The sequence below is a fragment of the Schistocerca piceifrons genome, chromosome 1 (assembly GCF_021461385.2).
Source record: "Schistocerca piceifrons isolate TAMUIC-IGC-003096 chromosome 1, iqSchPice1.1, whole genome shotgun sequence".
NCBI lineage: Eukaryota > Metazoa > Arthropoda > Insecta > Orthoptera > Acrididae > Schistocerca > Schistocerca piceifrons.
Window position 1 is genome coordinate 938,859,254 of NC_060138.1, and position 25,268 is coordinate 938,884,521.

At 37.6% G+C, this 25,268-nt stretch overlaps 1 protein-coding gene across 1 annotated transcript in view; it reads right to left on the bottom strand.

Annotated features, from left to right (window-relative positions):
- Positions 1–25,268, bottom strand: part of LOC124776695 (DNA-directed RNA polymerase I subunit RPA1) — a 307,614-nt gene that overhangs the window by 115,331 nt on the left and 167,015 nt on the right. The window contains exons 19-22 of the mRNA XM_047251802.1: positions 19,628–19,856; positions 15,435–15,706; positions 15,157–15,321; positions 4,513–4,672 (exon numbers count right to left, since the gene is read on the bottom strand). Of these exons, the coding sequence (XP_047107758.1) occupies positions 4,513–4,672; positions 15,157–15,321; positions 15,435–15,706; positions 19,628–19,856 (826 nt within the window). The remainder of the gene's footprint in view (positions 1–4,512; positions 4,673–15,156; positions 15,322–15,434; positions 15,707–19,627; positions 19,857–25,268) is intronic.

Below are 25,268 nucleotides of genomic sequence, written 5' to 3' on the forward strand. Positions count from 1 at the left end.
CTGGTTAAATGGAGATGTGTATGCTACAAAGGTGGACACAAGTGAAGAACTTGTCACTTGCATCCCTGATCTGTTGTATGCATTAAAGCCTGCTGAGATGACATTCTATCTGAAACATAACACTCCCTCCAATGTACTGACAAGTGAGTTGGGATGGGCGGGGGACTTTTTGAACACCTCTTGTAGGATATATCAGTCATCTCTCCAACTATTTTCTGTCCACCACAGCACTTATACAGCATTTCAGCAAGTAATAGTCACACTTATCTTCATTTTCATTCTTGAATGTTTATAGTCATCAACCCACTTCACTTCCGTAATAATCAAAAATCTGAACATCTTCACAGGACTTTTTTGGTTTATTTTCACATGTACTATCACCTCACAAATTATGTGACATTCCTCCTGAATCCCCCTGTATATTAGTACAGTCTGATGGTTCTCACTGAGTTCTTTCCACTGTTACTACATATGTTTGAATCGCTTAAGCCATTAGTGAGTTATTAAGTTTTAAAGATCCTTTCATATCCAAAACATTTAATAATGTGTAAACTTTATCTCGTAGTGGGACTGCCGTTTCACTCATGCACTCGTCTCATTTTTGTTTAAAACCATGTGACTGGTTTCCCTGTCACTGGTTTGGCACAGTTTTTTATTTAGAGTTTCTCTTATTCCATATCTTCTTTATCCAGCCATGGTGCTCCCCCCCCCCTCCCCACAATGGTTTTTCCCACCACACAACATTTGTCTCCAGCTAGCTGACCTGGAGTCAGGATTCCTCATACTTTCAATCTCCGCCAATCATCACACATCAAAGGTGATGCTACCTACTGACCATACCGCAGAGCTTATCCGGCATACCAAATCCCTTCTACAGCTGTCGAAACACTCACTCTTGGCTGTTTTTACACTCCCACACTACTACAGGATACGCAAACCTGGAAGCATCTGTTGCTGAAGTTTCTCGTAGGCCTTTTCAGGATGTACTGCCTCAAAGGTAAGCATTAGTTGAGAATGGTAATGAGAGGTTTGTAACCTATCTACTGAGGATGTAGTAAAGGATCGCAAGCAGAAATTTGAAAAGGGGATTAAAATTCAGGGAAAGGCAATAAAAACTTTATGTAATAGAATGCATTCCAATTAAATCATGTGCTTGCTGATGGAGTTAGACTAAGTAATGAGCCATGAGAAGTAGTAGACCAATTTCAATATTTGGACATCAAAATAATCGATGCTGTCCAAAGTACAGAAGATATAAAATGCAAAGTACCAACAGCAAGAAAAGTATTTCTGAAAATGAAGAATTTTTTAACACCCAACATAAATTTTAAGGGTTATGAAGTATGGAGTGCAATCATGTACAGAAGTTAAAATGTGGACAATAAGCAGATCAGACATCAAGAGAGTAGAATTACAGAAGAAAATTGAAGATTACATAAATAGATCGAATAGCTAATGACGAGGTACTGAACTGAATTGGGAGAAAAAAAGAAGTTCTTGGCACAAGTTTTGTAAAAACAAGCGATCAGCTGATATGACACATTCTGAGGCATCAAAGAATAATAATTTTCACAATGGAGGGAAGTGTGTGTGTGTGGGGGGGGGGGGGGGGGGGGGGCCAAAAAATGTAAAGGGAGACCTAAGTAGGCACGAATACAGTAAGCAGTTTCAAATGGAGGTAGATGCAGTAGTTATTCAGTGATGAAGAGACTTGCACAGGATAGACTAGTGCAGAGTGCTGCATAAAATTGGTCTTCAGAATGGAGAAAGCAACAACAATAACAATATTGTAGGGAAAATACATAACTAAATCTGCAAGTAATTTGATGGTACACAGGGTCCAAAATTTTGTAGATGAAACTGCCATCTCTGGTAGCAACAATGTCTCTGACATGGCTGGGCACTGAGTCAAATTTAGCTTGGGTGCATCATTCCATGCTACTTGAACTTTATGCCAGAGGTAATCAGTCGTAATGGCCAGTGAATGGTGGTGAGCCAGTCTCTCGGCAATCCATGATTAGGTACTTTCAACAGGCAAGAGATCTGGAGAATATGATTGCTGGGGTAACAATCATACACATTCTGTGTGTTATAAGGACAGGACTGTCTTAGATTATCTGGTTGAAAGATAATGCCACAGAGACCTTGGAGATGGGTCGTCACCACTGGCCTTAACACATCAGAACTGTAATGGTCACTGGCCAAGTTTTTGGCAACGACAACCAGAGGAGAGTGTGATGTGCACCCAATGGTGCACCATATCATCAGACCAGGTGCTGGGCCTGTAAGACAACGAAGAATGAATCAGGCAATGTACCGTCTTGGAACATTCACATACAGATACATCCACCCCAATGACGTACACAAAGCCGAGACTCTTACGAAAACCCATCATGATGCCACCCATGTACACCACTGCTGATGTTCACACCACTGTCAGCTTGCTTCTTTCTGCTGTTATGTCTAGGGCAGCATAATCCTGCATGGGCAAGTGACCATGTCTCCTCCTTCGTGCCTAATGTGCTAGCCTCGTGTGAGCACTGAGGTCCTGGATGACATTAAGTATGGCCCTCCTTAAGCCATTGATCCCATATCTGCATGAAAGTCTTAGGATCTGAACCAATCTGAGCAGCAATATCACAGACATAAAACTGTAGTTCTTCTTGTGAGGCAGTCACAACTATACAAGTCCCTTTTGTAAATTGAAGGAACTGCAGAACAGGTTGCTGATCAACAATATTTAATATGGTGGAAGAAATGGAAATTTTAAGAAGCCTCCATTTCCATCCTCCTCATACTATTAATGAATGCACAGATCTGTATCATAAATATATTTTGTTAATTGCGACATAACTCTGGCCATTTAAGTCCTTTTTCTGTTTTCAGTTATATCTAGGTTACAGATTATACTTTTTTTTTTATGTAGAGGTTCTCTTTCCTCCTAATGTTGTGACTTTTCACCTTGCTCCATTTTTTCATTACAGTTTAAACCATTCCATCACATCATCTGCATCATGAATGGTGTGCACCCTCCATAACATGACCAGTTACTAATCACCATTCATTGTTTTTCTGTTTGCTGGGCAGGTTGGGCAGCATGGGAACTGTTCATAGAATCTACGTAAGTGTTTCTACACAATGTAATCCTTTTTTATCACATCTTAGATCCTCCATCTGAAAGCTGACTATTATTTTCTCATTGTCAGGTTGTTTTTGTGAATTCCTAGGTTTCCCCCATTATACTTCGGACATGAAACTTCAGAAGTTCCATGACAACATTGGAGTGGAAGATGACCTCAGTTGGTTAAGTGTTTTTTTCTGTGAGTAGCATTCCATCTTCTTCTTTATTTGTTCCTTTAAAAGTTCTTATGCATTTAGAAGTTCTTGAGTGTGTATAGTTGCTTATCCATTACACATTTAATTTTTGAGGGTTGGGCTTGCCCTCGTCTCGTAATATATTCTGATTCTTATAGGTTATGCCAGATGATGAAATTTTAGTATTCCAAAACTGGTCATGTAAACAATAAAAATATTGTTGATTCAGCAACTGTAGTGCAGTTCCTTCAATTTACAAAATTAAACTGTAGTCACAATCCAACACATTAGGGTAGGGGTCTTTCCTCCTCATATGAAGCATACCATGATCTTCTCACAAACATTCAGGTGTAATTTCTGAATGAGACACCCGATATGCAATATTTCTTTATATAGAGAACTGCCTTATTCTACCTACTTTTGTGGTTGTACTGAAATGCTAATCATTTGATTATCCAAGCATGTAGTGCAGCTCTTGCCAATTTGACATTTACTGCATGCTGTCTTTATTGTGTTGCAATTTTAATGGACAGCCAGATGATAAGATTTGTTCATACTTTGGGTTACATAAATATAGAGAACAGCATGGACTCCCAAAATGTTTTTATGCTAACTGTTATATCTGTTCCAGATATTCATTAAACACACCTGGCAATTATTTTGTAATGCTGTTTCAATATTTCACTTGAAAATATTAGCTTGTAATGCATCAGCACCTTAGCTACACAGTGCATTATACAAAAACTTTTCAATTTTGTCCGGCCAGTGCAATGCCAGATACTGGTTTGAAGAAATAAAGAAATATTCACATTGTGCATCCTTTGGTACTGAGCACAGCACTATGAATTTATTGAAACATATCCTGGCAGGAAAGTAACATATCTTCAAAACAGTATAATTTTTCTTTTTTATGCTTTTTAGATATGCCTGCAGAGGCAATTTTTAAACATGCTGTAAACTTGAGAGTCAACAGTGTATTGTAATTTGTGTGTCTTTAATTATGCTCCAGCTGTTCCTTTCTCACCAGACGGTACATGGAAAACAGTTTACGTTAAACAGTAAAAATTCAGCACATTTAAATGCCCCAAAAAGGAATAATCAGTTCTCTTTGCGTTAAGTTACATTTTACAAATTAATTTTATTCTATTATACATTTTAGCAATAAGCAACATAATTTCCCTTCTCTGTTTCACTTACCTCAGGTTCCTCATCAGAGCTTTCATGCTCTTCTCCAACAGCAGATCTTTTTGCAATATTAGCCATACGCTGTGCATCCTCATCAACTTCAGGTTGTTCCTCATCTTCAGCACCTGCTTTGTCTTTTCCACCACCACGTGTCCCTGTTTGGACACCTAATCTATAAAAGATTACAGAGAATAATAAATAATGAGATTCTCAGAATCGATGCAGTACACTATCAAAGTGAAGATTAAAGCACTCCGTCTTCAGGTCACGAGTGACCGCCGTGTCATCCTCAGTCGAGGATGCGGATAGGAGGGGTGTGGGTCAGCACACCGCTCTCCCGGTCGTTATGACGGTATTCTTGACCGAAGCCGCTACTATTAGGTCGAGTACCTCCTCAATTGGCATCACGAGGCTGAGTGCACACCGAAAAATGGCAACAGCGCATGGCGGCCTGGATGGTCACCCATCCAAGTGCCGACCACGCCCGACAGCGCTTAACTTCGGTGATCTCACGGGAACCGGTGTAGCCACTGAGGCAAGGCCTTTGCCCCTCAAAGTAAAGATAAATGACTTTATTTTTTCTCTGAAGTTCCTTGTTTGAGATCCAGAGCTGAGCAGTTGGGATTGAGGTGAGAATATCAGAGTGGGCCAATGAGTTATTCCCCATGACCAGGCAGCAGAGGTAATGGTACAAGTCGAACTGAACTGGGACATAGTGATGTTCTCAACAGAACACATCCTGTATCACACATATTTAGCACAAGTGAAGAGCAGTCTGAGAGTAGTATCTAATGATATAACTACTGAGCATACTGTTCGGAAAAGTAACATATTCAGCAGAAAGTGATAAACAGGAGTTATGAGTAACTATCTGAGTTTAACCTATGTAGAAACTGACAAAAATGCACATGTGACCTCCTACAAGTTATTTATGGAAGACTGACCATACAAGAGGTACACTGAAGAACCAAAGAAACTGGTACACTTGCCTAACATTGTGTAGGGCCCCCGCAAGCGAAGTGTCGCAATACAACTTGGCATGGACTCGACTAATGTCTGAAGTAGTGCTGGAGGGAATTGACACCATGAATCCTGCAGGGCTGTCCAAAAATCCATAAGAGTACAAGGGTATGGATCTCTCTTCTGAACAGCATGTTGCAAGGCATCCCAGACATGCTCAATAATGTTCATGTCTGGGGAGTTTCGTGGCCAGCCGAAGTGTTGAAACTCTGTAGCTATTCTGAATGTGTGGGGTGTCGTATTTTCCTACTGGAATTGTAAAAGCCCATCAGAATGCACAATGGACATGAATGGATGCAGGTGATCAGACAGGATGGTTACATACGTGTCACCTGTCACAGCTGTATCTAGATGTATCAGGGTTCCCATATCACTCCAACCGCATACACCCCACATTATTACAGAGCCTCCATTAGCTTGAACTGTGCCCTGCTGACATGCAGGGTACATAGTTTTTCACGAGGTTGTCTCCATATCCATACATGCCCATCTGCTGAGTACAACTGAAACGAGACTCGTCCGACCATGCAACATGTTTCCAGTCATCAACAGTCCAATGTCGGTGAGGACGGGCCCAGGTCAAGCGGGAGGCTTTGTATCGTGCAGTCATCAAGGGTACACGACGAAGCCTTAGGCTCTGAAAGCCCATACTGATGATGTTTCATTGAATGGTTTGCATGGTGACACTTGTTGATGGCCCAGCATTGAAATCTGCAGGAATTTGCAGAAGGGTTGTACTTCTGTCATGTTGAATGATTCTCTTCAGTCGTCGTCGGTCCCGTTCTTGCACAATCTTTTAACGGCCACTGCAATGTCAGAGATTTGATGTTTAACCAGATTCCTGATATTCACAGTATACGAAAATCCTTACTTCATTGGTACCTCGGAGATGTTGTGTCCCATCTCTCGTGCACCGACTATAACACCACATTCAAACTCACTTAAATCTTGATAACCTGCCATTGTAGCAGCAGTAACCAAGCTAATAAATGCCCCAGATAATTGCTGTCTTACGTAGGCATTGCCAACCGCAGCGCCGTATTCTGTCTGTTTATGTATCTCTGTATTTGAATATGTATGCCTATACCAGTTTCTTTGGTGTTTCATTTTATAACCACAATATTATAAAATGGATAGATTGCTACTCATCACATAGAGAAGGCACTGAGTTGCAGACAGGCACCATGAAAAGATTACTAACCCTTGGATGCACAGGTGTTCAGACTGACTTTAATGCATGATGGGGGCCTCAGAAGCCTCCACTGAGTTCTCCATAAATATCATTATTTCTCAGCTTTGTTACATTATTATTATGAAATCTTACTGTTATAAAACATGTCTGTGGCTAGTTTAATTAGAAAAATATTAAAGAAAAAGTGTGGACAATAATTTTCAGTGGAATAAGTTTCAATTTAATGAATGCTAATTTTATTTTTATTGTATAAAATAACTTTTATTAATATTAAAATAAACTATGAATTATACTTTGCAGAGTTACAATGCAAATCAATATGCACAAAGCAAAATAGAAAGAAAGAAAATGGCCAAGTTGCATGTAACGTAGGCACACCAAAGTTGAGATAAACAGCATATAATACAAATAAAGATTATGCTGCCTGTCACTAAGCTTTACACATTACTGGAAACAATCTTCACAAACAAGCATACACTATGTTCACTGCATACATAGTTAAAACATTTTGAACAATACTGAGCAATTTTCCTTTCCAGCTCCTGTGTGCACAAAAAGCATTTTCTTCTGGGCCTTTTTCTTTCGTGGCTGAAATTCATTTCCAGGCACTTTTTGACACCACATCCAACAATATTTGTATGACAGTTCTTTGCAAATTTCGAGTTCTGGCTCTGTACTCCATAAGCAAATGAATAAGTTGTAGGGGCAAGTCTTTCAAGGAAAGCCACCTTTTATGTGATTTCCCACTGTGATATAAAGGATGTCGTTTTGTGAACAAACAGAAAGCATTTATAGCTGCTACATCCATTACATTAGCCCATAATACAAATGACCCTCTCCTTGTCTCACCTGATTTTGTTTTGTTATAAAGTAGAATCATTTCTGGTATCTTCTTTTTATGAGTCTAATCAACTGTGGCATCATGATGCATGGAACTTAGTAGTACCACACTCTTATTCTCACATCATCATCTCTGAATCCAAATGTTGAAGATAAAACCTCTCGTGTCTTACATGGTTTCATTTCAGGTGGAATTTGTGGTTTGTTACGGCGAAGAGTGTCGACTGCTGTAGTTTTATCCTTCAATAAATCTTGAAACAGGGAAACACTAGTAAAGTAGTTGTCCACCGTGATGTTTATTGAGCTTCCTCTGAGCATCTTTGCCCGAGTCTACTACATGAACTGCAGTGTTAGCTTCACAAGGGCGACCTGGAGTTTTTCCTGAATACACTAGCCCATCTATATCACAAGATGTCAAAGAGTCACAGAGTCAGAATATCTTTATTCCATATTTTCTTGGTTTGCTTAGAATAAACTAGAAATTTACAACGCCCTCTGAAAGACACTAGCTGTTCATATATTGAGCAGCTCTCTCCTGGATAAAAGCTTTGCCTGCAGTTACTTATGAATAGTTTCCATACATTGCGAAAAGCTGTCATTTTATCATCTTGGCTCCTAGCTTGTCGAGTGCATCTACTGTTGAACCTGAAGACTCTCCTTATTTCTTCAAACCTGTTTACAGAAAAAGTTGCCATACAAACAGGGTTGCCGGAAGAGTCATGAAATAATCCCCTTACATGAACATCCCAGCTTCTGTAACTGCCAACTAATAAGAGAATTCCAAAAAATGCATTCATTTCCTCATATGTGACGTTATACCCTGTTTGACTTTTCATAACTGCTGAGTGTCGTCCTTCCAGATTTGTGCAATGAATTATTTCATCTAAACTATTATTTGTGATGAAGTAACTCCAAGCACCTTTTGGTATTAGTGTATGACTTTCCCTAACAGGACCTGGAGAAATTTTCATTATATTTTGTGTAAGAATTCTACTAGAAGGTGGCAGTGTTTCGCGCCACTGAGTCCCATCGCGCCCAATAAAAGGTTTGCAGGCAGTTGTGTACTTGCTACATTATTTGAATTAGCTGGCAGCTATTGATTATCAGGCCAGATGTTTGCTGGTAAGCCCACTTCACTTACATTGGAATATTCGTTACTACTTTCTTCAGATTCTGAGCTGTCCGACAAAGGTGTATATGCAGGATCAGTATCAACTTTGAAAGCAATACTAGATTCATATTTGTCCAACCATTCAGAAATAATCATTGAAACATTTGGATCATCTGTATTTATAGCAGAATTATATTCTATCTTTCGAGATGTACTGGATCATTCCGTACTGTAAGAAACAAATGTTCCTTGATTAGAAAGAGAATCTAAATAATTACTGTGTTAGAGAAAGAGCGAAGAAATGAAAACAGAAAGAATAACAAACACATTTACTTAAATCAGCCATGAGAGCGACTTCTTTCACGTCGGAGGTCAACTTCTATAATGAGTAGTAAGTCCGCCACTGTTGTCGCTGGATTCTGACCGTGCAACAATTGTCAGTATAAAAATATCCCAGGTACCAACATTTATGAACTGGGAGAAAAGCACTCACTAAAGCATTAGATTACATTAGGCCTGAAAGGGGCCCTTCATGCATTATGCGCACAGCATTAAGAAACCACTGATTTCATAAAATCTTTTCGACATGAAATACAAGTTTATTGTGTTTCTTAATGGTAAACGTATTTTTAAGGACTACAGAAAGTAAGGTCTAATTACAGGTGAATTTAATATAATTAAATGGGTGTTTAATAGCCCCATCATGTATCCAAGGGCTAAACATTTTTAGCTTTCAGCCAAAATACCTTCTTCAGGAATACAAAGCATGTACACATTCACATGAGCAAAACTCTCACAAACATGGCCATCGTCTCTGGCTGCTGTGGCCTGAAAGTGGCTGGAGACAGTGGCTGGTTGTGTGTGTGTGTGTGTGTGTGTGTGTGTGTGTGTGTGTGTGTGTGAAATTCTAATGTTTAGCAGTCTTTTCATTGTGCCAGTCTGTGGCTCAACGCATCCTCTGCGTGGTGAGTACCAATCTATCTTTTTCTTAATACTGTAATTTCATCCGGGATTTTCTACTGTGTCACGCGACAGATGCGAATGATGATAAGTGTGAAAGAAATGAAAGGTCCATGGATACAGAACATGGACACTAAAGGTTTACCAGCATATGACAAATGATACCAAAAAAAACAGCACAAACTACATCTGTAAATTGATGAATGTAAGTTGCAACCATTGTTTCTGTATTAAATGCAATGTGAACACGTACCTGTTATATTGTTCATAGAGCGACCAGGTATATAAAAAAGTGTTATTAGGATAGACAGTACTAAATTTTCTCTATTTTCATCTGTATTAACACCTTTTTCTCTAAGTAGTCTGAAACTACGGATTTCGCCAGTAATTATAACAACGCTGAGCATTCACAAACTCAGTCAACCACATAAACACCGATTAGCATTCACCAGTTCAGCTTTATTCCACTTAGCTCCTATAGCCTCATCCCCTTTTGTCTGCAGAAAAGTTTATTTGTAGATGCTATGGGGATTGCCCTGGCAGATACATCACTATGCATGCATTCAAAAATAAACTTACAATTCATTCAGAAATCAACTTAGAATGTGTTCAAAAATGTTAAAAAACCAACAGGGATGTGTTTCAAAATCGTATAAATAATCGATAGACCAACGTGTGCACGATGTTAGTTGCTTTGTGAGACAAGGTTTTTCCCCTCAAGAATATGAATTTGGCACCTCCCCGTCCCCCTTGCCACTCGAAATTGCCACCCGGGGCAGATACCACGGTTTGGCCCCCTGCCCTCTAGATCCAGGCCTGTTGCGCATGCCTGAATTTGGCAGCTTGGTTGCATAAGTAAAATTTTTCCAAGTAGCCTCTGGCTGCTTGCACTTCTGCAGCCAGAAGCAGGAAAAGGTATTATTCATGTGTGACTCAACTGCGCATGCACATGAGCTCACTTGCAACTGCTCAAACGAACTAATGTGAACAGTTGTGACGTTACGCTCATTGGAGGCAATTTGTTGTTATGAAGCACTACATAGTCTTCCTAAAGCCTTTGACGCCTTTTGCTGTTGGCAGACACTTGTATGAGCACTGCATTTTGTTGTCATATATGACGCATTTCCTTTGCAAAGTAAGTTTTTATTTATTTATTTTTATTGCTGCAGTAGCGAAATATAGTAATATACTTTGTTTGTTAGAGTATTGGTTTTTGCCAGTCAAAATTACAAAAAATTAACTGAAAACTAAAACAATTAAAAATTCCTGGGTTTTTCCTGGTTTTCTCCCGGATGTGCAGGGTCGTATACACCCTGAGCATTACATTTCACGGAAACTTGAGAACTCGAAATAATTTCTGCTGCAGAATAGCCGTTTTTCAACATGTGACAGTAACCAAGCAAACAGAAGACAATCAATATCTAGCAGCAATGAATATAAAATACTAGGTCATGATAGTTCTGACAACATAATACTTTGTAATATGTACATTCTTTTTGAAACACCCTGTGCTTCACTAGTAGCTCTATAAATAATCATGTAACAAGAGCATCTTTAGACCTACATTTACCAAGGGAAAACAAACACAAAACTCAAAACAGCGTTTTGTACCAAGGAATGAAATTGTATAACAAATCACACAAGTAGATGAGAAAGATTACCAACATACATCTATTTAAAAAGACAACTAAAACATTCTTCGTAGTACTGTATACAACACAATTAAAGATGACTCAGAGTAATGGTTACCAAGGAGAGGGGCAACTATACCATCCTGTCACATTACAATACATGATCACAAATCAATGCTTAAACAAGAAAATCATGTGTTAACACTTCTAGTGCATGACAGTAAGGTCTTTTCTATCTCTTAGCCTCAACATTTTGCTTACCACAGGCAGGAGGTGCTGACTCATTTTTTTAAGCAGAGTGGAGGACATGAAGATGTGCATGGTGCACGGTTGTGTGTGTACAGGCATGGAGTCAGCTTTTCGAACAGGCCAGAGTTAGTGGAAGCAACATAGCAGCAAATGTTTGGTCAGTTAGTCACCAGTGGATGCCCTTAATGTATGAAGTGATTAAGTCAAAACTATGTTTTATATTATAAGTTATCTAGAGTAAATTGTACATCAAAGAACACTGTACAACAGGGACAAACGAAATGAAGGAAAACAGTTATTAAGAACTGACCTCATATTCGGGAAGACGGAGTCTGGTCTGTCCAACCATCCTGATTAAGGTTTTCCTAAATTATTTCAAGTAAATGCTGGAATGGTTCCTCCATCTAGGTCACAGCTGACCACCCACCCTATCCTCACAAAACATACATTTATATCCAACACTATTATGAAAAGGCTAGTTGCTAGTCACCATATAGCAGAGATGCTGATATTTATATATCCAATAACATTATGAAAAGGCTAATTGCTAGTCACCATATAGCAGAGATGCTGACTCAATGTGCAGTGCAACAACTGCACATATTGAACGTCATCTGTTGTGGATAAAAGAAACTGAATCTGTTAACTTTCACAAGATTGCAGTAACATACAAGGCGAATGTGATGTTATTCAAGAAGAAGGAAAATGATGCCACAGACTTTCAGAGGACCTACTGAATGTGCAAGATGTATACCATAGTACAGTGGCTGTCTGTCAATAAATGATGAAATACGTCACTGACATTGAACAAAGTGTGTAGTCTGATAGATATGTTGAGTTAGTTGCACATGCAATTTTATCTACCATGGCAATGTGAGTCATTGTCCATTAGCACTTTGCTATCAGAAACTATACATTACTAGGACCAAAAAACAACTCTCAGGCTACTAATAGCTCAAGAGAATGGCTACATCACCAACCAAGACAAAATGTTATACTATGGATGTTTGGGCCCTTATTGACACATAATGAGAAATGAGTACACTCACCTAATATTGTAACCTACTCTTAGTAGTTGTGCACAGTTCTACATACACCTTTTCATTTCTTTTCATAACCTCCACACCCAGTATCTAAAATATTCCAATTTCCTGCTTGCTATGCTAAAGCTCTTTCTACTCTGTAAAACTCACAAATCTGTATTTTTCATGTATCTTTCCAAGTGCCTCGGTGGCTCAGCATTGAAGAGCCCAACTACAAAGCCAAAGGTCCCATGTTCGAAGCCTGGTGAATCCTAGGAGTTTTAAGACTTCAGATGTCATAATAAACAATACATCATGCCACCCAAATCAGCATAAACTAGCTTTTTTCAAATCAGCACTTAACCGTATCAACAAGATTCAAGCTGATCCTACTGCAAAAATTAATGAAATCAATATATTAAAAACAATAGCATCAAACAATGCTTATGACCCAAGCATAATTGAAAAATTAGATAAAAACATTATATCTAACAAAGCAAAACCAGCAAGCCAGACCTCAGTAGCAGAAGAAACCAAATTCGTTTGTATGCCGTTTCTCGGCAATATCTCATACAAACTTGCTAAGCTATTCAAACCACATAATGTCAAAATAAGTTTTCACACTAACAACAAAATACAGAACAAAATAGTCCACAACACCAAAATAGCCAGCACACCCTACCAAAAATCTGGTATATATAAATTAAGATGTGACAGCTGCTCCTGCTACTACATAGGGCAAACAGGTAGAAATTTTGAGATCCGATACAAAGAGCACACTGATGCACTTCGCCTAAACAACTTAAATAGATCCACTTTTGCTACCCATCTAGCAGATAATAAACATTCCATAACAGACATTAAAACTAACCTTCAAATCCTACACACTGTAGACAAGGGATTCAAGATGGATCTTCTCGAACAATTAGAGATTTTCACCCACAAACATAATTCCCCACATACCATTTTAAATGAGCAGACAGAATTGGCGAATAACTCCTTCTTTCAGAATTTTAAGGATTCTTTGAACTTAAAAACTAAACAGTAATTCAGAAACAAAATGCCCCCCCCCCCCCCCCACACACACACACACATAAAAGCTTGTACCACTAAAAAAACAACCCCCCCCCCCCCCCCACCGCCAACTCCTTTTCCACACCCTTTCAAGTACCAGCATTACCTATTATTTCAAGTTAACCATCAACCTCTCATCCCTGACATCATATGCCAAGATCAGCCAATGGAAGGAGCAAGAAATTAGCTGTCATAATACTCTCAATACCAATAATCTTAAATGTAACTGAAATATAATGTAAAAAATTTAGTTTTATATACCTGTTAAAATTGCACAGTTAATTTATAAATAAACATTTTAATAGTTTAAGCTAATTTACATTTATTTTCTATGTAATAAAGACAAATCTCTTGTCAGTGTGTGCGATGACTAATAATGCCTCTGGTCAACTTGAAATCTTTGATACTGTAGTTATATTGCAATCTTTGGCTTGTTTATAATGTGTAAATCCTATATTCGTATCTGTGGCTAAGTGTGTTCAGCGATGTTTACGAAAAACAAGATATATGTTTCCAACAGTGCCTCATAAAAGTAATATACATCTAGTGAAAGTTTTAACTTGTGAAATTGTGAAAAACAAGACACAATGGTTTCAAAAATACGTCCTAAAAGAGATATATATACCTGCAGAAAGATTTATCTGTAAGTAACACCTCAAAACGTAAATTAAACTGTAAATATTTCATGTAACTGTACCATAACACCTCAAAACGTAAATTAAACTGTAAATATTTCATGTAACTGTACCACATGTAGTGATTATTTGCTCTTATACGTTAAACATAAATTATGCTGTAAATATTTCGTGATACTGTACCACATGTAGCGATTATTTGTTCTCGTTTCTGTCTAGCCACAGATACTCAACCACCCACACAATGGGTACAAAAAAGCACTAAATGTATATACCATCTGATGATGAGTTGCTAGGCAGCTCGAAACCGGTCATGGTTAAATAAAATACATCTACATAAAAGGCGACTGGTTGCAGTAATTTCTGAAAACCTAGGAGTTTTGTCTGTCAATTATCACTTCTTTCACCTCTGGCAATGTTTCTTGATGTGAATTATGTCAAGTCACACTGTGATTTGGAATTCATGTTAAATTGTAGTTCCCTGTATAACTGGTTGGGCAAGCCAGTTTAAAGACTGGAGGAAGGGACTGGTATACTACCTCCAATAAGAACACATCTAGTAAAGCACTGAGGTGTTCAGAACAATCTTCAAATCAATGATGGCTTTATGTTTTCATGATTAAGAGATATTCCTTACTTAGCCAAGTTTTCTTCCATTGCTATGTTGAAATAGTTAGAAAGCATGCACTCATTAATCTAACCATCAGTCATAGCATCAGTGATCAAGTAACATTTGACAATGACACTCCTAAGTGAACTTTTAATTAATTCCTTTATCTGACTGTTCTTAATTTTTTGCTGCATGACCCAAAATGACAGTTATATATGAATTTCGGCAACACTAGTAAGAGTATAACATTTAATGAGTACTCCTTTATAATACATGTATTAAAAAGACAATACTAATATTGCACCAACTTACAATTTCCCTGTGTATTTTGCTGCCTTCCTTATGGCATTGAATAAGTTAGAAATGAAGGTTTTCTCAAAATACTGTAGAATATCGTGAGGTTTGATTATTGTTTCTGCCTTGTATGCTGAATATGGAAGAAACTGAAATTTCAATGTATATATCCTGCGCCTTGCTCTGGAAAAATATAAATATGTGAAACATTAACAAACCACCATATATTTTCACAAACTGCTACAAACAATTTAATGTGATGTTCAAGTATTAATATTGTGGCTTAAATTCTTTACCTTGAGATGTCAAGACAATCTTTCACACTTATGTACTGGAGGACATCTGCCAAAGTTGTTCTTTTCAGTAATCTTCGTAGTTTTTCAGCTTTTGCTTCAACATTTTTCAGTCCAGTTCGGAAAGGTATTTCCATTGATGGAGTGTGTATATTTTTGGAAGCCATCATTAAAATTTCACGCAGTCTTGGTATTCCTAGTGTTACATTCATTTCACCTCTACCAGCGAAATGAAATGTGTTCAGTGTCATCTGAGTGGATGGTTCCCCTATTGACTGTAAATGGAGTGGACCACATTTTCAAACACATTAACAAACTGTGGGGATCGAAAAATGTTTCACAGCATAATTTTATACAATTAAACTATAGGGGTTTTGTTACTAATTAACATATGAAAAAATGAAACATTATTTTGAACTTCTTCACACACACACACACACACACACACACACACAGTGTAAGGAAAGTTCTTTAGGAGTAAAGGAGACCACTCAAAGGATAGCGTGCACTTTCGGTGAACTGATATCTTGGCTGATGTCAGCATCCTAAACCAAAAGACTTACACTTCGAAAACAATCACCATTTTATAACATATTAATTGCATGCATTTGGACCAAAACATAAACCACATTGCTGGTTGGTTATATCTCTAGCATATTTGACTGTAAAAACTGTCCGGATATCAGTTCATACAAAATGCAAACAGTGACATACTTGGCCTGAAACTCAAGAGACCACCTATTTGTTTTACACCTAAAAAACTGATTTCTGTATTAATGATGACAGTCAGCATTACTACAAAGACAAGCCTTTTCACTGCTTTTTGTAAAATGTTTCCTAAGGGATGCAGTCTCAAACATAGTGTTGTGAAGTAAAATGTCTTACAAGAGTCTGCTTGTATGCCCATTTTTGTTGCTTTATCACAAGCAGTTTCCTATTTATTGCTGGATAGCACATTTCAATCAGCAAAATTCCTACAACTTAATCCCTTTAGACGTTATACTCTATTCACAAGGCGAGGTTGCAGCTTGTCACAACTGCTGTTAAACTCTTAAGTTTAGGATGTGATAAAGAAAGTGAAAGAAAAACATGGGAAGAGCAGTAAAAAGGCAAGGGAAACATACCAATGACAAGGCATGCAGACATTGCAGCCTTTCTGGCCTGATGTAAGGAAGACTTAAAAGGCTTGGTATAAGGGATGGACAACACACTTAACACAGTGTATGGCTTAGATAAATAGAGCAAAGTCAGAACTGAAGAGTGGTAGAAAGGAGAGTACTTACTTGCTTAATATCAAAGTTGAGAGCAACACAGTACTTAAAGAATTCTCTTGTCTGTGAAGCAAGATTATTTGGATTATCAAAGCAAATAAGGTATTAGAAGTAGACTGGCACATGTGAAGAAGGTTTCCTTCGATGAATGAGTTCCACTGCTGTCAAATATTACCAAAGGGAAAGACAGTTTATGTGATATCTGCTATGGAATTCAGGAATACTTAACCTGGTGCTGGAAGGAGCAATATGGACAAAAACAGCAGGGCAACACATTACAGAACATGATGGGTGTAAGAGTCAGGTAAAGATGAACAAGATGGGGGACAGTATCCAACTGTGACTAAAAAAAGAGTTGTACTATGTGGTTTCCCTATTTGCTTTTTCTTGTAAGCTGTTCATGGTGGGTAAGAATAAAATAGTGAAAGACACTGTATACATCAGAAGCATTAATAAGTGGCAATACTGGTTGCAACTAAGTATCCACAGAAAAATAAAAGTGGGGCACAGGGCTAACAATGAAAATGGAAAAGGTGTGGCATGAGGAGGAGATGACATGTTTGTAGTTTGGTTCATGCACAATATAAGCACATATAAAAAGAAGGAAATACGACATATACTTAAAAGGAACAATGCAACAATCTGTCAGTGTACATCCATGAACCAGATCTATCACAAATGGGTCAAGGCAGTATGCCAGTATTTTATAGATTAGATTAGATTAGATTAGATTAGATTAATACTAGTTCCATGGATCATGAATACGATATTTCGTAATGATGTGGAACGAGTCGAATTTTCTAATACATGACATAATTAGGTTAATTTAACAACATACTTAAGTTAATATAACAACTTTATTTTTTGTGTTTTTTGTTTTTCTTTATTTTTTATTTTTATTTTTTTAAATATTTTTTTTTCTTTTTTTTCTTAATTTATATCTAAAAATTCCTCTATGGAGTAGAAGGAGTTGTCATTCAGAAATTCTTTTAATTTCTTCTTAAATACTTGTTGGTTATCTGTCAGACTTTTGATACTATTTGGTAAGTGACCAAAGACTTTAGTGCCAGTATAATTCACCCCTTTCTGTGCCAAAGTTAGATTTAATCTTGAATAGTGAAGATCATCCTTTCTCCTAGTATTGTAGTTATGCACACTGCTATTACTTTTGAATTGGGTTTGGTTGTTAATAACAAATTTCATAAGAGAGTATATATACTGAGAAGCTACTGTGAATATCCCTAGATCCTTAAATAAATGTCTACAGGATGATCTTGGGTGGACTCCAGCTATTATTCTGATTACACGCTTTTGTGCAGTAAATACTTTATTCCTCAGTGATGAATTCCCCCAAAATATGATGCCATATGAAAGCAATGAGTGAAAATAGGCGTAGTAAGCTAATTTACTAAGATGTTTATCACCAAAATTTGCAATGACCCTTATTGCATAAGTAGCTGAACTCAAACGTTTCAGCAGATCATCAATGTGTTTCTTCCAATTTAATCTCTCATCAATGGACACACCTAAAAATTTTTAATATTCTACCTTAGCTATATGCTTCTGATTAAGGCCTATATTTATTAATGGCGTCATACCATTCCCTGTACGGAACTGTATGTACTGTGTCTTATCAAAATTCAGTGAGAGTCCGTTTACAAGGAACCACTTAGTAATTTTCTGAAAGACAGTATTGACAATTTCATCAGTTAATTCTTGTTTGTCAGGTGTGATTACTATACTTGTATCATCAGCAAAGAGAACTAACTAGCTCTTGAGTGGAAAACAACACAGTAAGTGCAGTACAACATTTAAGCCTGAACACAGAACAATATTAGGCAACTTTATCTTATCAGACAGCCATAGGAGCTGACTTATCTTTATTGATTTCTTTGTGTGAAATGTGCTGAAATGTAAATAATGAAATATTTACATCCACACTTACATACAATTTTTAAGACTCCATCATTAACTTTTTGAAAACATTGCCATAGTGATTTTTTTTTTCTTTTCAAGTAAATAATGTTTATTTTTACACATTTGGAAATAAGTTAGTTCTAACTCTGAAACATGCCCTTATAGTAACAAAACATTTCATCCACAAGCAAAGTGACTGGTACATCTTTTTCACAGTCATGCTTCTTACATCAACAGTACAGAACCTGTTTCCCCAGCAAAATGCTATAATCACACTTTACATAATATGGAAATAATTACAAAATGAATTCCTTTGATAATAGCAGAAGCTCAGCATCTAGAAACAAGTTTTTACAGACTCATACAGTATGCAGTGTTAATTTCTATCACAGAAGTGTGTACCATTATGCATATAAATTTAAATAAAAAGTACATGAACTGTTGAAAAACTCCCAAGGTCTCTAATTTTTATAACACTGCTTAACAAGCCTAGAAAGGGACAATTAAAACTGTTTATCAATTTGATATCTTTCCAGTGTAAGTGAAGACTTTATTATAATTACTTTTTGAGCTGGAATTAATTGTGATTGTGAAGTGGTGTTTCGTACATTCAATTACAAGCTGAATATGCTGGTAGATACAGAACTGTATGACGAGTACTGAAACAACAGAAGAAGTTGGAAAGTGTAATGTAGACTGGGTTTAGTAAGAACTCTTGCTTTATAACAACAGCAAACATGAGTGCCTTATCTGGATCTAATACTTAAACACAGTTCCAATCAACCTTGTATCATCACTTCTATCAAGGTAACAAGAATTACATAGGAAACAAGAGCTGACATGAAGGTACACCGCAAATTATTCACGATAGTGGGTACTGTAAAACTCCGTTCAAAACAATGGCTGTGGACAGTAAACATTCCATGCAAAAACACACCATTCTGATGTCTCAATTATACTGCCAAATGAGCTACCATAACATTAATATATGACAGACTGTTCCCTTACCTGAGCTGCAATAACACCTACAGGTTCTCCAGGAGGGCACAGTGCTTCCATTGACTTCAAGTAGATCATATTCTTTATTTCCTTTTTCTTGATTTGTCGATGTGAGCACCTTGGTCTGTTGTCCAAATAATGCAAAATAAGACTTTCCATGCGTTCTGTTAGGGCACCTAAGGCTTCGTCTGGTCTGTACTGAGAGGTTATTGTCCTCGGACATACTTTGTTTATTTCTCTAAAAATAAACACAAAGTCTTTGCTATTATGCCAGCAACCAATGAATGTAACATCCAATTTTTTGAACAGAAGGTTCATTCTTCAGTGGAAAAAAAAATGTATTTGTTGAGTTTGGCGAAAAGAGTAGAGAAGGGAAATACAGGACAGAGAAGCAAGGTTATTAGGAATGTTGATATCTTATTTCCTGCATTTTTCTATCAGCTGTACTGGGAGTTCCACCTCCTGAATGTAAGTACTGGCAGGCACATCTGCTCTTTGTGCATTTCCTTATCTGAAGTGAATTTTCCACTGAATGTAACATAAACAATATTTCCATTCAAAGGGAAGCATCAACCAATCAAAAGAACAGGAACAACTAGAGCAAGGCCGCCAGAAAAACAAGATTAAAAATATATCTCCCTAGCTCAAGAATTTTTTAACAGTCCTTTATGAGAATCCAAGTCTTAAACAGAAAAAAATTGTATATGAAAGAATGCTGAAAGGAAGGCGAAGTTCCTCAAAAGCAGGGACAAGAGAGAATATAAAGGAAATTACTACTAATGAGGAGAGGGCCCAAGATGTGAGATTGACTTTTTGAAACCATCTACATAATGATGTGCATTAGGATGCCAGGTATCTCTCTGCTGCAGCCATTCAACGTGGTGAGCCCTCTTAATTTTGTATTACTTAAAACTGAACAATGACAGAATGAAACAAAAGATAGTTGCTACTCACCATATTGTGAAGATGCTGAGTCACAGAGAGGCACAACAAAATGGCTGTCGGAAAGTCATTCGGCCAACGAGGCCTTCATCAAAAACAGACAATAGAAAATGGCCGGAAGCTCACTTTCCGATCGTCTTTTTGTTGTACCTATCTGCAACCCAGCATCTCCGTTAAATGGTGAGCGGCAACTATCCTTTCCATAATATTGTTAGAGCCTTCAAACTGATAGTAGATAGAGGCGTTGTAGTGTACTGGTTAACATAGGAGCTTCATACGCACAAGGTCTTGCGAGATGTTTAAAAAAATTTATTTTGAAATCATTATGAAATGTCTTTGATAATTAATTTGTTATTTAATTATTTGCATTAAACATAATTTTCATAAATTTCTAATCCTTTGCTAAATCATTTTGATCACTGCATTAAGTTTCTTCTTATCACTCTGTTTTCATTAGGAATCTTTCTGCATGTGATCTTATCTCAATATTTAAATATTTTCAAATGCTGATCTATCAGCTAAAACACAAGAGGTGAGACAATCTATAGTGGCTGTGCAACAGGGTCAAAAATGTATTTTTTGTTACATACAAAATGTATATACTTTTGGATGCTAATCATCATACAAACATTTAAAACAAATTCTTGTTCACTATGGCCAAAAAGGTCAGATGAAGATTTAAAAGAAAGAAGGGATTATAAATAAAAAGATATTCAAGCAAAATAAAGGATAGAAATAATGAAAGCAATAACATGGACGAAAATAAAAGATGATGAAATGGAAGAAATTAAATTGAAGTACAAAAATAATTAAAATCACACACACAAAGATTCAAAATGAGAAAAAAGAAAGGAAAAAGTAAAAGTAATACAATGATTAAAACAAGATGACAGAGGGATAGCAATTTAAAAAAGAAAATACATTTAAACCCATTAAATGAACAAAAATAATGATCAAAGTCATTTTCATCAAGATTTAAAATTAAAAAACAGTGAAGCACCTGGTAAGATTCGATCCCACAACCTTCTGCACTTCAGGTCAATATGCCAAACTCTACACTACAATACCACCATTTCAACCACTGTCAATTTTAAGGGTCTAGATCTTCATGCAAAATTGTGTGTGTGTGTGTGTGTTTTTTTGTGATTATTTGCAAACAAGCACCCTCCAATATGAATGACTGCAGGATGGTCCCAGTCCTGGGGATCTCTCTTTGTAAATCTGGACCAAGCTCCCCTTTCCTTAAACACCTTCATTTTTTTATGTAAAAGGTGAACCTATAAGAACTGCAAAAAGAGCCCATTATTATATATTTGTGAGGATTAAGAACAGGAACCAGGAGAGATTTCAAAGTCAAATCCACGAATTCTCACCACGGTAGTATCCATAAGCTAACAATTTTGAATAATTGCTTAATGGGGAAGAAATATGGAAGGGCTTCTCAACAGCTCACAGCACAGACAGAGGGGTGAATCAGTCTGCTATCCACTGAGTCACAAGAATTAGATGTAACACAAAAAACTCAGTGATGCCCGATAACAGTACTGACTGGAGAATTGTGATCTCTGCTTGCATCTGATCAGCAATTAAATGATTACGTTGCTTCCTACCTCTGAGACTTGGAAGCACTCAAGTCTGAACTGAGACTGCTGAGAGCATTGCTCTGCCCAAGTTTATCACTGCTCTACAAAATGCCAATGCGGGATTTTAAAGCAAAACTAGGATGAAAACTAGTGAACAATTTTTCAGTGGGAAACTTCAGGCACGATATCAGAAATGACAGATCATATGTTAGTAGCATTTGTTAAGGGGGAAAAAACATGTTTTACCATAAGACATTATTTCAGAATAAAACAACAAATTAAACTAAATAAGAAATCATTTAATTGGATAGATAAAAAATCTACTCCCCAAGCAGTGACAGAACACACACATAAAAAGACTGTTGTGATGAAGGGGAAGGAAGAAGGGTGAAGGAAAAGGACTGGAGAGGTCTAGGAAAAGGGGTAGATTTTGGAAAAGTCACCCAGAACCAAGGGTCAGGGGAGATTTACCGTACAGTGTCAAATTTCTGGGATTACACATCGATAAAAAATTCAGTTGGAAAGGGCATACCACAGAATTGCTTAAGCACCTAAACAAGACTGTATTTGGAGTGAGAATGATGTCATATGTAGGAGACATAAATATAAAAAAAAACTTGCATACCGTGCCTCCTTTCATTCTATTATGTCATATGTGACCATATTCTGGGGCAACTTATCAAAGTGAGCAAAATTTTTTAGGGTGCAAAAGAATGTGATAAGAATCATTTGGGGTGTAGATTCAAATGATCATGTAGAAACCTGTTGCAGGAACTTTGTATTCTAACCACTGCTTCTCAGTATATTTATTCCTTAATGGAATTGGTTGCAAGTAATAAATCTCTATTTCCAACCAATAGCTCAATACACAGTATCAGTACCAGGAATAAGAACAATCTACATGAAGACCTAAAACCACTTACCTTGGTCCAAAAAGGGGTCCAACATTCAGGAACACACATTTTCAATAAATTGCCAGCAACCATTAAAAACTTGGTTTCAGATAAAGCATGGTTTAAACAGAGTTTGAAAGACGTTTTGATAGCCAACTTCTTGTACTACACAGATGAATATCTTAAGAGAGACTGTTTAGCCAGTTTAAGTAAAAATATCTGTTACATTTCTGTTTTGACAGCACTTTGCCACAACAGTCAACATTAGGTATTTTGTGTGTGATAAATTTATTAATAGTGGATAAGACAGCGTGTTAATTCTGTAAATATTAGCTATTCCAGTTTACCACATTGTATTCATCTATTTCGACAATCTCCTGACAAATGATCAGGGTAGTAAGTATTATTTTCAAATGTTTTATGTTTGTATGTTATACTTTCTGATATGTTCCACATCCACGAGAATCATCTCATTTTTTGGGTCTATGGAACGAAAACTGAATCTAATCTAATCTAAACTACAGAATGAGAAGGGAACCTATAGTTTAGTGTGGACTTTCAACCACAGTGCAACTCAGCATTTTTCATATCCACAATAAATGGCATGGGTGAAGAAATTACTTGTGATTTATACATAATAGAACTGACCAGGGATCAAATACTGGACCTCTGAATCTGCAATGTGGTATTTACTTGCTAAGCCACTGGCTAGGGAGATATACATGATTAATTTAATCGAGAACATTGGCATCTTAAAAAATAAAGATTATACAGGGTGTTACAAAAAGGTACAGCCAAACTTTCAGGAAACATTCCTCACACACAAATAAAGAAAAGATGTAATGTGGACATGAGTCGGGAAACGCTTAATTTCCATGTTAGAGCTCATTTTAGTTTCGTCAGTATGTACTGTACTTCCTCAATTCACCACCAGTTGGCCCAATTGAAGGAAGGTAATGTTGACTTCGGTGCTTGTGTTGACATGCGACTCACTGCTCTACAGTACTAGCATCAAGCACATCAGTGCGTAGCATCAACAGGTTAGTGTTCATCAAGAACGTGGTTTTGCAGTCAGTGCAATGTTTACAAATGCGGAGTTGGCAGATGCCCATTTGATGTATGGATTAGCACGGGCCAATAGCCGTGGCGCGGTACGTTTGTATCGAGACAGATTTCCAGAACGAAGGTGTCCCGACAGGAAGACGTTCAAAGCAATTGATCGGCATCTTAGGGAGCACGGAACATTGCAGCATATGACTCGCGACTAGGGAAGACCTAGAACGACGAGGACACCTGGACGAGGCAATTCTTCATGCAGGTGACGATAACCCTAATGTCAGCGTCAGAGAAGTTGCTGCTGTACAAGGTAACGTTGACCACGTCACTGTATGGAGAGTGCTACGGGAGAACCAGTTGTTTCTGTACCATGGACAGCGCGTGCAGGCACTATCAGCAGTTGATTGGCCTCTGCAAATGGTTCATCCAACAGTGTGTCAATCCTCATTTCAGTGCAAATGTTCTCTTTATGGATGAGGCTTCATTCCAATGTGATCAAATTGTAAATTTTCACAATCAACATGTGTGGGCTGACGAGAATCCGCACGCAACAGTGCAATCACGTCATCAACGTTTGGGCAGGCATTGTTGGTGATGTCTTGATTGGGCCCCATGTTCTTCCACCTACGCTCAATGGAGCACGTTGTCATGATTTCATATGGGATACTCTACCTGTGCTGCTAGAACATGTGCCTTTACAAGTACGACACAGCATGTGGTTCATGCACGATGGAGCTCCTGCACATTTCATTTGAAGTGTTCGTACGCTTCTCAACAACAGATTCGGTGACCGATGGATTGGCAGATGCGAACCAATTCCATGGCCTCCACGCTCTCCTGACCTCAACCCTCTTGACTTTCATTTATGGGGGCATTTGAAAGCTCTTGTCTACGCAACCCCGGTACCAAATGTAGAGACTCTTTGTGCTCGTATTGTGGACGGCTGTGATACAATACGCCATTCTCCAGGGCTGCATCAGCGCATCAGGGATTCCATGCGACGGAGGGTGGATGCATGTATCCTCGCTAACACAGGAAACTTTGAACATTTCCTGTAACAAAGTGTTTGAAGTCACGCTGGTATGTTCTGTTGCTGTGTGTTTCCATTCCATTCCATGATTAACGTGATTTGAAGAGAAGTAATAAAATGAGCTCTAACATGGAAAGTAAGCGTTT